At 34.5% G+C, this 15,675-nt stretch overlaps 1 protein-coding gene across 1 annotated transcript in view; it reads right to left on the reverse strand.

The window, feature by feature from the left end:
• Nucleotides 1-15,675, reverse strand: part of CNTNAP2 (contactin associated protein 2) — a 1,023,368-nt gene that overhangs the window by 528,701 nt on the left and 478,992 nt on the right. The window contains exons 5-8 of the mRNA XM_058800058.1: nucleotides 14,857-15,060; nucleotides 12,416-12,600; nucleotides 9,060-9,203; nucleotides 2,995-3,259 (exon numbers count right to left, since the gene is read on the reverse strand). Coding sequence (XP_058656041.1) covers nucleotides 2,995-3,259; nucleotides 9,060-9,203; nucleotides 12,416-12,600; nucleotides 14,857-15,060 — 798 coding nt within the window. The remainder of the gene's footprint in view (nucleotides 1-2,994; nucleotides 3,260-9,059; nucleotides 9,204-12,415; nucleotides 12,601-14,856; nucleotides 15,061-15,675) is intronic.

The raw sequence follows: 15,675 nt of genomic DNA on the forward strand, positions 1-15,675 counted from the left end.
GCATGCATTTTTTACTGTTTAGAAACTTGTTTTGAAAGTACAATTTGCAAGATGATGAAAAAAAGAAAATAGTTTGCTCAGGAAGAAAATCAGGCAGCAAGTCTAACTACAAGGGCTAATCATCTTTGTCCTTCTCATATGTAATACAAACTGAAAGTTCATGTGCATCTGAATGTAAAAGACTCTGTTACACTCAGCATTTTGTTATGGGCATCAGAGTACACTTTACTAACACAATAAAAGATTTATTACTGTTTTTTATCAGCTCTTTATTGCCTCGAGCATTTACCTCTCTGAAGCCCAGGACAGGTCATGGACTAATCATTCCATCACTCTTAAAAAACTTACAGACAGGTCAATTAAAACCTGAAATTCTGGTTTGCCAGGTCAACACAAAAGTCAGTTGCTTTTTAGCTGTAACACAAAGATCATACATACGATATACTGCAATATTTATATCCATCCCCAATTGATTTCAGCCCATGTAAAATAAATATGAAATGTTCATAATTGGATAGATGTAGTTATCCGATGTATAGAGTTGAGGTTATGGTTTGAAAGTGACTCAAGGTATGAAAGGAACAGCAAGGTAAACATATATATATATATATATATATAACCTAACCAAAGAAGAAAATAAAATGTATTTTTCCAAAACCAGAAGTGATCTATAGAAAATTTTCTAGAAACTTCTGATGCAAATATAAACTGTGGTTTCTTTAAAAAACCAGTAACAACAGAATGAGAGAGGTAACTAAAGCATGACAGACAGTAGGAATGTCTCATACTAAAGATAAGTTTGAACCCCAAACAATGAGAAAAAAGCTTCAGGCACACAAGACCATTTTAATAATTATACCAACATTATTTTTCTTTTACATCTTCCAAGAATAAAGCAGTGGGATGACTTATCCTGCCAATAAAGATGAATAAAATTGATCAAGAGACAGAGAATTTAATGAAGAATTGAATACAGCAAAATCTCCAGCAGGTAGGACATGCAGTTAAATAAATGAAGGAACAATTAAGTGCCTTTTTGAAGACCAAAGGATAACATGACATGAGACTCTAGCTGGGATCTGCTAACATCATGGAAAAATTATCCCTGACAAAAACTGAGCAGACAGCAGGGAAGGGAGGGAGACAAAGAAAACTGCTAAGAAAAGACTGCCTGATGGCAGCTCTCCATTTCTCTGATTTTAAATGCAAAGCAATGTCTGCTTTATGATTCCAATGAATTACTTACTATTATCGAAATGTTTTCCCACAGCATGCTATGTAACTTCTCATGATCACTGTATTTACACAAAAGTTAAACATTTTGCATTACAGCTTTTTATTTGGTCATTTTAGAGTATTGTATCTCTTCATTCATTGCACTTCCATGAATTATTTCATTTTTACTTTTGCAAAAAAGTGTCATCAAACTATATAAAGTTGTAGCTGCCTTTCTCTCCTTAAACAAAATGCATACATGAATTAGGTATGAAAGTTCTGTCAAGTCAACAAGAAAACCTTTTTCTCCTACTCTTTGATCCCTCCTAGTCATCAAGAAGCACTTCATAAAGCAGTAGGTAGGTAAGGAGATTAGCAGTGCCCGGTTACCAGAGAGAAAAGTGGGAATTCAACTGCATTTGAAAAACTGGGACTCTACACTCTCCTGTTTATCTGAAATCTGTACCTGCTAAGTTAGAGCACCCTGAGTCAGTGCATGCAACTTTAGGGTATTCAAGGGAAATTGTGACAATTAAACCAGACAAACCAGAACTCTGTTCCATATAAGCACCTTAACTGCAGAGTTGGGAAGGAACAAGATTCTGCCACCTGCACATCTACTTACAGCTCTCTCACATGAGTCCTACTGGTCAGTACAATTACTGCTTCTATAACCAGAATTATGCCATAACCCAGAATGAAGTACTGATGTCCCCATGTCAACTCAAAAACTGACATTAAGGCCGCTAATGTAAGCAAGTTTGCAAGTTATGAGAAACATATAGAGGAAATACTAAGAGACTTTAGTTTGCTTCTGGAAAAATATGCTATTACAGGTGACAGGCAGAAATACAGCAGATATGAAACCCAAAACAGACATGCATCGAGGCTGCGGTTTTAGTTAGTCTAATGTTTTGTGATAGCCAGGCTGCATTGCTCCCAATATTCATACCCTACACATGCAGAGGGCTGCACACTTGACTATGGGAAATTCTCCTTTTTCAGCTGTTAAAAATAGCCAATGTAAAAAACCTTTTATCAATAGGACCACAAGGGTCAGAAATCTTTGTGCCAAAGGCAGATCATTTTGGCTTCTAGAAAACCCAGCAGGTTTTTATCATGACATTTGTTAATTCCCTGCAGAAGAAGGGAAAAAGAAGTTTGCTGTGATATTTACTGTACAACAACGGCATCCTTTCTGCAGCCTTACCTGGCAGATGTCATATTTTCCTTTTCTGTGTTCACATACACAATTAATTTCACAGGCACTGAAATGCCTGTTGCAACAAAATAACAATAAGGCATTGAAATGAATCTAAGGTTTGCAGGATAGCCCTGCAGATCTGAAAAATTCATACAAATAATTATGGTATGGATGGGTTTCTTTTTTTTATGAGATTCCCTAGTTATTGGAAAATATTAGGAACATCTAATTATTCGACTACACCTAGAAAGGGAGTACACAGCCATTTTGAAACCAAATATTTTCCCAGAGAAAACTGCAAGACAGAAGGAAGAAAAATGAAGAAATGCTGCCTTATAGATAAAGGGTGATTTCTTGACAGAATAAGATCATTAATATATTTTTCTTTTTGATCCAACAACTATTTCAACATTCTTGTACCTCTTACTCAATGAAACAGTAAAGGATTTCATAAAGTTGCAATACAAATTTTAAATTTTGTAAAAAAATTATTCCAGTCTTTAGGTTCATAATTATTTAAACAACACAAACCAAAATGATACCAAATTTAAAAAAAAACCACAAAACTCACTTACCCGATGAGATGTCTATCCGGTTCTTCTTCACTTGGGAGACGTTGATATGGACACTGACTTTGCCCTCATTTATGTCAATCTCAACATTGCCCAGGTCATCTGAGAAGTGGCTGAAGAGAAGAAGTCCATTTGGGTTCCAGGTCCGGAAGAGGAAACTGACTGAAAACACATCTTGGCTTGGACGACCAGGAACCTCAAGGTAACTGGTGGCATTGAAAAAGACAGGCACTGTGTGTGGCTCCACACAAGAGAAACTTAAATTTCCCTAAGTAAAACACAAAAAAAGAGAAAAAAAAGAAAAAAAGGAAAATGGTAAGATTTCACTAAATTCATAGCTACCTCTAGAAAAGTATTCTAGATTTCATTCAACCTAGAGACTTCTGTGATCTATGCACACTGTATCTAAGGATGTGCCATCAATGTTATCTTTATTGCTGCTACTATAATAGTTGCTGATTTTCCTGGGTTTTTTTTTTTTCTAGCAGTGGCCCCTTTATATTTTGTACTGTACTCTACAATCACAAAAAACCAGGCAGCTGGCCCTGAAGAGTTGCATTCTCTCAAACTTAGATGAAAGCATTATTATTTCTAGTTAACAGATAAAGAAATTAATCACAGATAAACTTGGGCTTGTCTGTGGTCCCCATAGAAACCTATAACAGAACAGCATAAAAAAGGAGCGCAGATTTCCAAATACCCTGATATCAGTGTGTCAATCAATACAATACATGATGTTCCAAAATAATGATGTATAATATCTGAGCAGTCAGCCTCTCTGTTATGCTTTCAACTTCATGATACTACATATGCTAATATTTCAATTCATGACGCAGAAGGATTTGGAGTAGCTGATCATGGACAACACCAATATTTTTGGATAGTAAATAATTTTCACTGTAAAGGAAACTGCAGTTTCTACTCTGTAAAATATTATTCTTCAGGAAATTGAAAAAAGATCCAGTCAACTGTTGATCTACAAGCTTTAAAATGTATCTGTAAACAAGACCAGAATTAGAGGCATGAATTTTTCTCTCTGATTCTCATGTAATTTCTCACAACAAAAGACCAAATTGGTAGGATATTACCATTTGGTACTATTTGTACGGTATTACAATTTTTTTTCCTTAAAAATCATACTTTGTAATAATCTCTGTCCACAATTAATTTATTACTGCTTAAATGGAAATACAACAGGAAAACTTCCTCTGCTGAAGAATTCCTACAATATGTGGCAAAGTGGATCCTGTCCTATGGTTAGGCTTTCTCATGCACTGTTGCAGGTGAAAATTATGTGGCAATTTTTTTTCTATTTGGGAAGAAATAATTTTCTCTGATCCAGTACAGAAACTGTTACTAAAATCAAGACAGCAATTCCTCTGATATTTATTTTTACATTTAAAATAAAAATAAGACTTTAAAAACATTTTTGGAGGTACACAGGTGTTTAGAGATGTAGTCTACCTAAGCAGTGTTTAGAATCTCAGTAGAAGTGAGTCATCATATTTGTTGCATAATTATTTTTAAATTCTATATTACTGACTTCCTGATCTAGACTTTTATGTCACATTCTTGTATTCTTAGTGTATAAATGCATCTGACAGTTCATCTTGAGGGAAAGTAGAGAATTTGGAAGCAAGATAGGAACTTTGTGTCTGAAAATGCGTGTCAGGAAAGACCTAAGTAAATTTTTTAAAGAAGTAATTATATTCAATTGGAGATGACGGATGACATCAATAAGCGAGTTTCGGCACTCATTTTCCCATGTCCAAACCCATCAATTTTTAAAAGAACATCACATCAGAGAACAGCTTATGTGTATAACAGCAAGATACAACTGGTCTGGCAGACTCAGCTTCCTATAATGCATTTCCATGTAAAAAAACCCAAATGAGTGAAAATAATATTTTCTTGACCACTAGGATAAATACTTTGATCATTTTGCATAGAAACTTCTTTTTTTTTTTTCTGCAGAACAGCAGAAATTGTACAGAGTCTACCTCTAAAGGCCAGTAGAATTAGTAGTAACTATACTATCAAGTTGGCAGCCTCCATGATCAATTAAGGAACATTGATATTTCCAGTAATCTGGGATTAGAGATTCATTTAAAGGGATCTCCTAGATTTGTTCTTAAATTTTATGATAAAATCTCAGCATTACAAGTCACATTCTTTTCCTGTGCCCAAGTTCCATGGACTAAAAAAAAGGGCAAATCCAAGGAAATAGGAAAAAACTAGCTGACACAACTAAAGATAACTTTTAGATAACTATGTGATAAGAGAAATTACAGCTACTTTATGAGTAAAGAGTAAAGATTTCCCTGCTAAGCTGCTTGTCAATTCTGGGATGGTTTTTTGTGGTTTTCCTTTGCTTTTTGTTTTGTTTTGTTTTCTTTGGGGCGGTGAAGTTTAAAAGTTGCCTGGAGATTTTTAATTTTACACTTTTAACCAGCGAGACATGAAATCAAAATAGTTATCTCATTTGTCTGAGTTGTTTTAATCTAAACCTTTCCAAGTTTGCTACAGAATACTTTTGCTTAAACCACAAATTTTACATACAGTAAAAAAAAAGGTGGAGAATGTCTGAAATTCTCTTGGCCGTCATTCTCAGTGTAATTGTCACCTTGTGCATAGACACAACTTCTTTTACATAGTTAAGGCAGTCCTGCATAAATGCAGAAGGCTACATCATGTTTTGAGAGATGTCATTTCACAGTTCAATCACAGATCTCAAACAAGAAGCGCTCAGAGAGCATTCTGTTAGACTTTTTAAGAATTCCTTTTGCTGCCTTGTAACCAAGAGGAACTACCAATTTCCTTGTTACAAGAAGGCTTTTATATCCAATTGACACTCTGCTGTCATCCTGATGTTTTGGATACTTGCATGCATAACACCTATTAATGTTAATGGCACGGAATGCATTCAAATCCTTTTTCACATCAGTGAATGCATTTCCCATGAAAAGCCTAGCTGCATTAAACATTTCTTGAGAAAGTAACACATAATTCTAATTTCCCTGCTAGTTAACATTTTCCCTACTGAGTTATTTAGATTAATATGAACTGGATTATTGATCCCTTCTATGACTGTAGTTCACAAGATGACTCCTCTTTTAAGTACAGCCCATCTTATATAGATCGCTCACGAGTTCTAGGTGAAGGTTTCAAGTTAATCTGCAGCTTGTCTCTGTAATAGCCTCTTCATTTTTCAAAGAGAATGAGTTCATTTTCTGTAGATTCAGAGTGACTTGCTGAATAGTTTTCTGGGCAATGACATCTGGAAGTCAAATATATGCTGTGCATTTATATTGAATCTCTTGGTCTTATTAGAGACTTTTTCATACTCCATTGGCAGGGAAAAGGTAAAAACAACTTAATTTGAGCAGCTTGAGCTGTGCACCATGATCTTTCATCTATATGGCAAATTAAATTCATGTTTACTTATAAATCAATTTTGCCTATCCACATTCAAATATAATCCCTTGTATAAAATACTACAGTAAATACCTTTCCCAATTAAAGGACCTACTGGCTGAATAGGAAGCTCCTAGAAGATGGGCAATGAGTTTATTAAGACCATACTAACTGCTAAATCAGGATGGATCATGTAGTATGGGCAATGCACTATACACTAATGCCATCTTAAATATACAAAAGAATCAAAATAATTTTTCCCCTTTACCTTCTGAATCTAAATCAAATATTTACTAAAGTCAGCATTGGACTTTGTTTAAATTTAAAATACTTCTAATTTGTCTTTTTATCCTTACTCTTCAACAAAGCAAAAGGTGCTTGATGGTGCTTTTCTGTTCATAAAATGTATGTATATAAGACACTTTTTTTAAAAAAAATTAATTTTGTTCAGAAAAAAATCAAGATCATCATCTTTTTATCATCTCTGATTTTCTGGGCCTTCTCATTTTTTATAATCAGTTTGTCAAGTCCCTTTCAATGTGTGACTTCTGAAATTTGACTGCCTTCATCTAGGAATATTATTTTCTTTTTTTCACACCCCTTTAAAATTCTTCTTTTATCCTGAATTTATCCTTTCTTTGTAATACTTCTCACGACCAGACTGATTACTTTGCTTGTATTCAGCCACATTATATTGTGTCATGCCTTTAAAGGGGAAGGTGTGTCTCCTGTTATGTGCTTGTACACAATCTCCTACAATGGAGCTTTGATCCCTGTTGGATTGCTTGGATCCCTATTGGAGTGCCATCATCATAAACATGCTTAACAACAACAATAAGTCCAAGAAAGTCTATTTCTCTTGCTAATCAGGCTAAAAACTAGGAGAAAAATGTTTTTGTAAAAAACATAAAAATCCATGTTGATTTAGTTAGAGTAAAATTGATTTTGCCTTTGAAGAGCTGAAGCAATTTAAGTTTTTCTACTGAAAACAAAGGTCACTTCTCTATTTTTCTAGTCATTCTCAGAATTGGAAATCAACAGAAGCATCAAATTAAACTGGCATATCACCTCTTGATGTGGCACTAATACTGCCAGAGCTGCTTGTGTGGATTTTATTTTCATGTTATGGGTAACAGAATTTTAAAAGTAAAGAAGCAAAAAAGAGAGAAACAATCCAAAATAAGATTTTTCAGAAACTTTAGATGTCTGCTAGCTATGTCGCACTTTTGAGATGCTCAGACTTTAAAGAACAGGATTTGCCTCATAGGAACTTCTTAAGCAACATTTCTGTTCAGAAAGAGGCTTTAAGAATATGTCCTACTAACTTTGTCGTGGACTTGATTGAGCAAAATGGAAAGATTGCGCCTGCACAAAGATTCTTTTTGAATTCAGGCATTAATCTTTCAAAATCATGCTTACATTAAAGCTGAAAATACCCTGCAGAAAGGAAATCCTTTGTAATTATGAAAAAAATATTTTAAAAAAGGTTAAAGTTTTAGGAGTTCATTAGATTGGGTTGAAAGAATTTTAAAACTGGAATCTTAATGAAAGGAATATATATATTGTATTCTTTGCCTTTGACAATACTGATGAAATTTATGTGTAGAAAAGGTTATAGATATCAAGCTGTATTACTGATTTTGTACAGGCAAACATCACACACTCATCATTATCCTTTGGATTTCCTTGACCATTTAATCATACAATGACATGAAGCTTCAGTTTTACTATCCAGTGATAATCAATCCTTTGCATGGCATCATAACTGCATTTGCATATCTTAACAATTTATTACATAAAGGATAACGAAATTGTGTAAACCTCCATATGTTATCAGGAATTTGTGAAGTGTGTAAACTTGTACAGAAGAAAGCCTTGAAAAGTTATTCAAACCATCTCAAACTCATGGCAATAATACATTTATTTCTTACCTACATGCCTCTATATGCCAGCAAACATTTTCAGAAACACTTAGAACTTAAAAACCAGAGAAATTAAAGTACATTCTTTCTTAATCACCCTGCCCATAAAGCCACAAGTCTGCACATGAAAGCAACTATGAACACTTAAGCTGCTGCAAAAATAGAGTAAAATGCTAATAACCTCTGTAATGTTAATAAGCAAATAATGATTTTCAAGTATAATATCTTGAGGTTTTCAGACCGATCAGAAAAGACTGTACAAGCATTCTCATCCAAAGACTTTTGCAGTAAAACCATCCAACTAGCTCAGCAGGGATGGAATATTACCAGGATTTAAAAGCCACAAGAAAGCTGCAATTCATTTAACAATAAATTCTGTCTGCACTGGTCTTAGACTACTATAATTTGAGAAGAAAGGGAAAAAGCACTTACTGCTTCAGTTGATTTTCTTTAAAAAAAAACGAAAAACCAAAACTATCTGACTTACACTAAAGGTTAATTTTTGAAAGATGAAACAAGACTCCAGAAATAAAATGTTCATACATGATAATATTTTTTTTAAAGTCATAAATGTACATACAATAAGATCTTTGGATTTGTGGTAAAATTTGCTTTGTGTTTTATATTATTGCAGTATATAACAAAAATATCAGCTACACAACCACAAAAACCTTCTAGTCTTCTTTAGAATTAGAAACAGAAGCGTAGATGACCATGAAATTATGATCTTACCACATTTGAAGGCTCCAATTTCTTCCTCCTGGCAAGGTCAGTGATATTATTGCCATTGTAGTTGATGCTCTCCATGCAGCCTTTGAAATTTTTCCTACTGTTAGAACTTGGCTTGCCAGAAAAAGGCATGCCTCCAAAGGTTATCTTAAATGAAACAGAAAAATGGTAGATAGTTACTGGCAGGCAAAGACTGTTAAAGAATTTTGTTGTACACATTGCTTTCTTTGAACACTCAAGCATGGCAAAGTAGAGAGCTGGCAGCACTCTTTACAGAAAAAGGATGTATCAAAATAAATACTGCAAAAGCAGAAATAAGAATTGTAATTAATTTTAATTATTTATGGTAGCCAAACCCAAGTATTATTCCAATTGTCCAAACAGTGAACAGACACACATCACATGTGAACAGTTCTGATTGATATTGGAAAATAAGCATTTCAAACAAGGACATTGGGACAAATTTCCATCACAGTATTTTTCTAAAAAAGTAGACATGAAATTAGCCAGATAATCTGATTCAAATCATTCAGTCAGCTCTAACTGTGTGCCAGAGCTCAGAGTACAGCACAGCAGTGGTGGGCTCCAATGTGGCATGTAATTCTTCTGTAATGCTCATATGTCTACTTCACCCAGAAGAATTTACAGAGTCACACAGTTAAAGATGCAATCCCCTGGTAGACAGAAGGACCTTTCACTACCAAGAGCATGCTTTTGTCATGTAGTTATAGTCAATGAGGAGTTACCCCTTGATTTAGCAGGTCAAATTATCTCCTTAGAGAAGATCAAGACAACCCCTGCAAGGAGTCAGTCATCAAACTCAAATAGGAATTGGTTTTTGTCTTACAGCTGAACTTCATTATCCTGGCTAATTGATTTCGGGTTATCCATTATCTATAGTGCTAAAAACTTAGAAACCCAAATATTTACAAACTAAAAGTGTTTATCTTCAATGAGTGACATCTCTGTCACTCCATAGAGATGATACAGGTCTCTGCCACATAATGGTCTTTATGGAAATGATTAGAAATGTATAATGTTACATGTTTTCATTATTATTTTGCAGCTCAAATGCCAAGAAAAAGGGTCTCATGAGATTAGTCCCTGCAATCAGTGTTAGGTAATTATATCCATTAGATGATGGCGTAAATAGTAATAACAACTTGTTTTCCTGCCTCACAAATGTTCAGAAAAATATCAATTTGTAGTCTAGTGCTAAGATTTGGCAGAATTAAGCTTATAACCATTATTCATTGTCCATTCCATTTTTTATTACCAACAAAAGGAAAACAGAGCTCTAGGCTGACATTTTCAGTTTTAAATGCATGTGAGATATCAGTTTCTGTTCCAAAGAGGAAGCTTCCACTTGGCATGTACAAAGAGCTAAAACAATACAGCTGAAATCTAAAACCTTTATAAACCACACACACCAGCTTTTGGTGTGTACAAATCTTGTGGGGACATCCTCAGATATTGTAAATTGACATGACTTTAGAGAATATACAGCTCTTCATATGGAGAATGGAACTGTAGTAGTTAATTAGTTGTCAAATATTTTATGCATGTGTTTGGATTAAATGAAATATAACAAATAAAAAAGAAAGAATTTTGAAGAAAAGAAGAAAAAGCAAAAAACATATAATGTGACAGTGAGTTAAGAGCAACTTACAAGACTATTTTTGATCTCAAAAATGCAATCAGAACTAATATTTTTTCCTTCTTTTGTGCTTACCTAACTCTTCTGAAAGAGATTAACCTAGAAACTACTTTGTCTATGAAAAATAGTTTTGATTCTTTTGGCTTTATTCCTTGTTAATCCCAAAGACAACACCTTTAAATTTAGTCTGTGGTGTCTGGCTCCAAAATCAGTGAGATAACAGTGAGGAAAGGAAGGAGATTAATTCTCTTGAGTTTATATGAACTACAGACACACATACACACACACACTAGAAGAAGTTCAATTAAACACAAGGAGATCCACGTATATGGAAAATGAAATGTATCTTTGAGAACTGATAGTGAGGTCTCTTTATGCAGAGAGGATGGCAAAGTGAATGCACTGAATTCAGCTCTTAATGGGGATACACTTTTTATATGCAATATGTTTGTTATGTAAATGTTTTATATATGTATGTATGTATACATATATACACACAGGTGCACAAATTGCACAACCGTGGCTTATGGCATTCAGCCTTTTTCTCATTCACTTAAAAGCCTGTAATAAAATCTATTTATATGAGTTTTAAGTAGCTCAGTTCAGATCTTCAGTGCTCAATAATTAATAGGGGTACAGGAAAATTTGCTTGTTATTTTCTGATTAGAGTTACAGTAAATAATGTATCCACAAACATTTTTCAGAATATAATCAGATATTTGACTCAGAAACATTTATAATTACTTTTTTCAAACATTTCATATATTCTTGGTCAAAAGTAAAAATAAAAAACCCCACAAGTTGGAAAAATTAAAAAACACAGTTGGTAAAAATAAAAAAAACACAAGTTAATTCAAATTTTTTCCATTACATCATTTATATTCACTCTTACATCTTAAAAAGTTGTAAGGGTGGAAATTACATATCTGGTGCAGTCAACCAAATTAATTCTCATCAGAAACAGTAAAGAGTGTAAGAAGATATTATACAAAGATTGCAATAACTAATGTGTTGAACTTCATGTACAGTTTAGAGGAGCTCAACAAGTTCATAATAGCTGAAGCTGTAGTGTAATCAAACAATAAATCCACATTTAATTACTACCAGCACTTGTCTGCATTAACCTGATTGATTAAACAAGTTTTCTTACAACTTCCCTAACTCCTCATTGCTTCTTTCACAAATGAAGTTACTGATGCCATATTTGTGAAAATACAAGGAAGTATCTACCTACCTAAGACAGGGCAGATCAATATGTGTATTAATAAAAAGGTTCTAACCTGCTTCCTTTGCTAAAAATAAACACTAACTCATCAGATTAAGGCTTTCTGATTCAAGAGCAAAATTCACCTGAGTGAAACAACAGATTGCACTATACTTTTTAAAATATACTTCCTGCTTAGAGCAGCTGCTTTTAGAGATTTTTAATATCATGTATGCCTATCTTGCTGAATAACACACATCTCCCACTTTAAAACAAAGGGCTGAGATGATTGTTACACCAGATGGGACTTGGTAGGCTAATTAAGAGAAACAATTTACAATTAAAAGAGAACCCTGTTGGAAACAAAGTTTCAGGAAATATAAAGGAATAAGTAATCACAACAAATGTATGAAAAATTAAGAAAACAAATTATGTTAGCTTTCGTATTGAACTTTATAAAAGCACTTTGAATGAGAAGAAAGAAGTTTCACTGTCTACCTCATAGTCCAGGTCCAGATAATCAAATTCTCCATTTGTTCTGAAGTGCTGCATGTGTCTGTCGAGGGTGAGATTGATGTTCCTCCCGTGGCGCTCTATGATGATGGAGTGCCAGTGGTGATCATCCAAGAGGCTGCCTGTTGTCACAGATGTGTGGCCAAAAATAGAGCCAAGCTGGTTGCTGCCTGAGGACAGAAACAATAGCATTTCTCACCTCATACAATTAGGCAAACATTTTCCTCTTTCTTTGTCGATGTTTCACCTGAGTCATACCAGACGTGCAATTAACTGGAAGAAGTCAGTGTGCTATGAAGTTGGGATCTGCCCAGTGGAGAGCTGCTGCCACCAATACAAAACAGCAAGCATCTGATCACTGAATTGTCTAAATATATGTATAAATTCATAGCAGCAGTTATTTGTAAATTAACCTGAGAAGCAATACCAATTTCCAGTTGTAAAGATGTTTTCATCAAGGGTTTTCTGCTTTTGCTCCGACTCCACAGAAAAGAAAAGTTGTCACCTCTGGGCCAGATCCTGAGCTGCATTGGAACTGTACTGATTTATGAATGTTGGGGAGGACATGGAGTCTAATGACAGATTTTGGCAAAAACAGCCAAAATCTCACTCTTGAGTTCTATGCTTTGTGGCCTTTACCAGTATCATTATACCAGCAAGCAGAGGGGAAAAGGCTCAGTGCAGACTGTGCTAACAACAGCAAAAACCATCTTCTGTTAATACAGCTTATTTTGCTATGTTATCCTGAAGCAATCTTCTTATTCTGGAAGTCAAACTACTAGCAAGAGTACAGTTTTGCAATTCTCTGCTGTGTTATCCTGGGGGTTTTGCCAGTGTAGCTGTGCTAGTCAGAGATCACATCTCATTGCCATCTGACTGACATAGCTAAGCCAGCAAAGGTTGATAGCATGGATCCCAACCGAAGCAGCAAATGACTAATTCAGCAGTAAGTGTAAAAAATTGCTGCACTGCTCAATAACTCAATGCAATCTTCCTTGTTCTGAATACGTGAGGACTTTAAGCATTTCTGAGGCTGAGAATTTCTCAACCTTAAGAATGCCTGCAACTGAGACATTAAAGTTTGTGTGTGCTGAAAACACATTCTGGCAAATCCCATTTCCATGGCTTAAGACATCAATTCCCTAAAAATGACCACCCTGCCCTTATGCTGAAGGCCAATGGTCCTGTTGGTTAAAAAATAAAATAGAATTGCATGCATGTCATTGAGCCTCAGTTTCTTCAATGCAAACTCAAACACAGTGCAAAGTGAAACCTAAATCCACTTCTGTCTCCCCATCCGTTCCCAGTCCCTGGTGTTTGAAACTAAGTCACTGGATCTCACCAGGCAAGATGAGCATGCTTTTCTACTGTGTCTGATACCAAGATAATACTCTCAGGCAGAGGAATAATAACACCATAAAGCATTACATCTGTTTATTGAGTGTGTGTCACAGGGCCCAGTCCCATTTATCAGCCTAATGATTTAAGAGCATCCTCACCAAACTCATATATGGAAATTATAGTAGCTTATAAAGATAGTTTGTGCTGAAGATTATAGAGGAATAGTAAATGAAAGGGTTACTACTGCAATTAAAATTCTTAAAAATAGGTAACTGCTTTAGTTATCTCATCATCTGTTCATGTTGATTGTTAGAAAAAGAACAGTAGAAAATGCTAGTGGAAATAAGTATTATTCAATGGAAATAACAAATGGAACAATTTACTCTTCATGTGTCTATAAAAGAACTAAGGAAAATTGCATGAAATCTTTTTTTAAGGTTCTTTTGTTTGAATGGAAAAATACGTCAAACCAGATAAGTATGGGTCTTTTTCATAATAAATGTACTTTATAAATCCAGTCACTTATGAGCCTGTAGTCCTCTACTGGGAGGACTGGAACTAGAGTAATGTGTACAGGATTTCATCATAAGATTGCCTGATTAAACAATCTATTTCTTTTCCTTTCCTAGCCCTCCTTCTCAGACTCTAGGAAAGCTGCTGAACTCCAACTTCATGTGGCCTGTAGCTTAGTAGACTGATATTATTTTTTTTCTTCAAGGTTCCTAAGTGTGACCTTTATTCCTTCAGAAGTGACAACAGTGTCTTCCCTCACACAAAGCTGCAGCTGAGACCAAATATAATTCTGGAAAGCTATTTTTTTTTCTTTTTTGTTTGCAGTAATGACAATATATTGCTGATCTTGCTTTCCTGTATGATCTTCTTTTCAGAGTAGCTCACACAGAGCAAAAGGGACAGGACGGAGCTAAACACATGTGCACACTCCCCCAACATACAGAAGGGAATTAACATTTTCAACAAATTGTTTGATTAAATGATGCAGCTTACCAAATTACTGTGGGAAAGAGACCTAAAATTTCTGTGAGAGAGATAAAAAACTACCAAAAAACTAAACAATCAAAACATACCTAAATTTAAATTTAGAACAAGTTTGGCTTTCTTCAGTTCCAAGGTGATATAATCTCCCTGCTGTCCTTCTCCGTGGAAGATTACACCTTCGCTTTCAGAGGTCTTAAATTTCAGAGAGATGACATCTTTCAGTGTTTTCATTTTCTTGTTCCTGAATCTGTATGGTAACACTACATGGCCATCAAAATTGATAACATCAGCCCCTAAAGGAAAAAAAAAATAAAATCATTGATGAGCAGTTATGCATTTCTATGGCCACTGGAAAAACAGACATGCCATTTGCAGATTGTACCTTAACAGAATAAAAAAACGTGCAAATGTGAATACACTGTGAATACATTTTCTTTTGTCCACAATTTATTGCCATAAAAAGTAAGAAGCAGGCAGAATATAAATTTAATCCACATAAAGTAAAACTAGAAACAAATCAGATTTGGGAGGAAAAATGCTACAACTGTACTCAATGACTTTCAGTTTCTCTCAAATAGAGTTGATGCCATGTACATTTACCTAATTACAGATCAAAATGAAAGGTAAACGTCTGACTGGTCATTAATAAATCATTTAATAGGTCTTTAAAATTCACTATAGGTATCTGCAAGGACTGTAAACAATAAAACATGAGCCCAGAGTAACTGCCTGGTAGTTTTAGACTTTATATAAAAAAGACATAAGCCTTGTATATTTAATGAAATGGCAAGTAAGTTATGACCTCAACTAATTTTGAAAAGAAAAAAAAACCTCTGTCATTTGAAGCAATTTTTTTCATGTTTGGTTTTGTTCAAAATATGTGGAAACTGAGGGATGCAAACATTTAA

This window comes from Ammospiza caudacuta, chromosome 1 (genome assembly GCF_027887145.1).
Source record: "Ammospiza caudacuta isolate bAmmCau1 chromosome 1, bAmmCau1.pri, whole genome shotgun sequence".
Taxonomy (NCBI): domain Eukaryota; kingdom Metazoa; phylum Chordata; class Aves; order Passeriformes; family Passerellidae; genus Ammospiza; species Ammospiza caudacuta.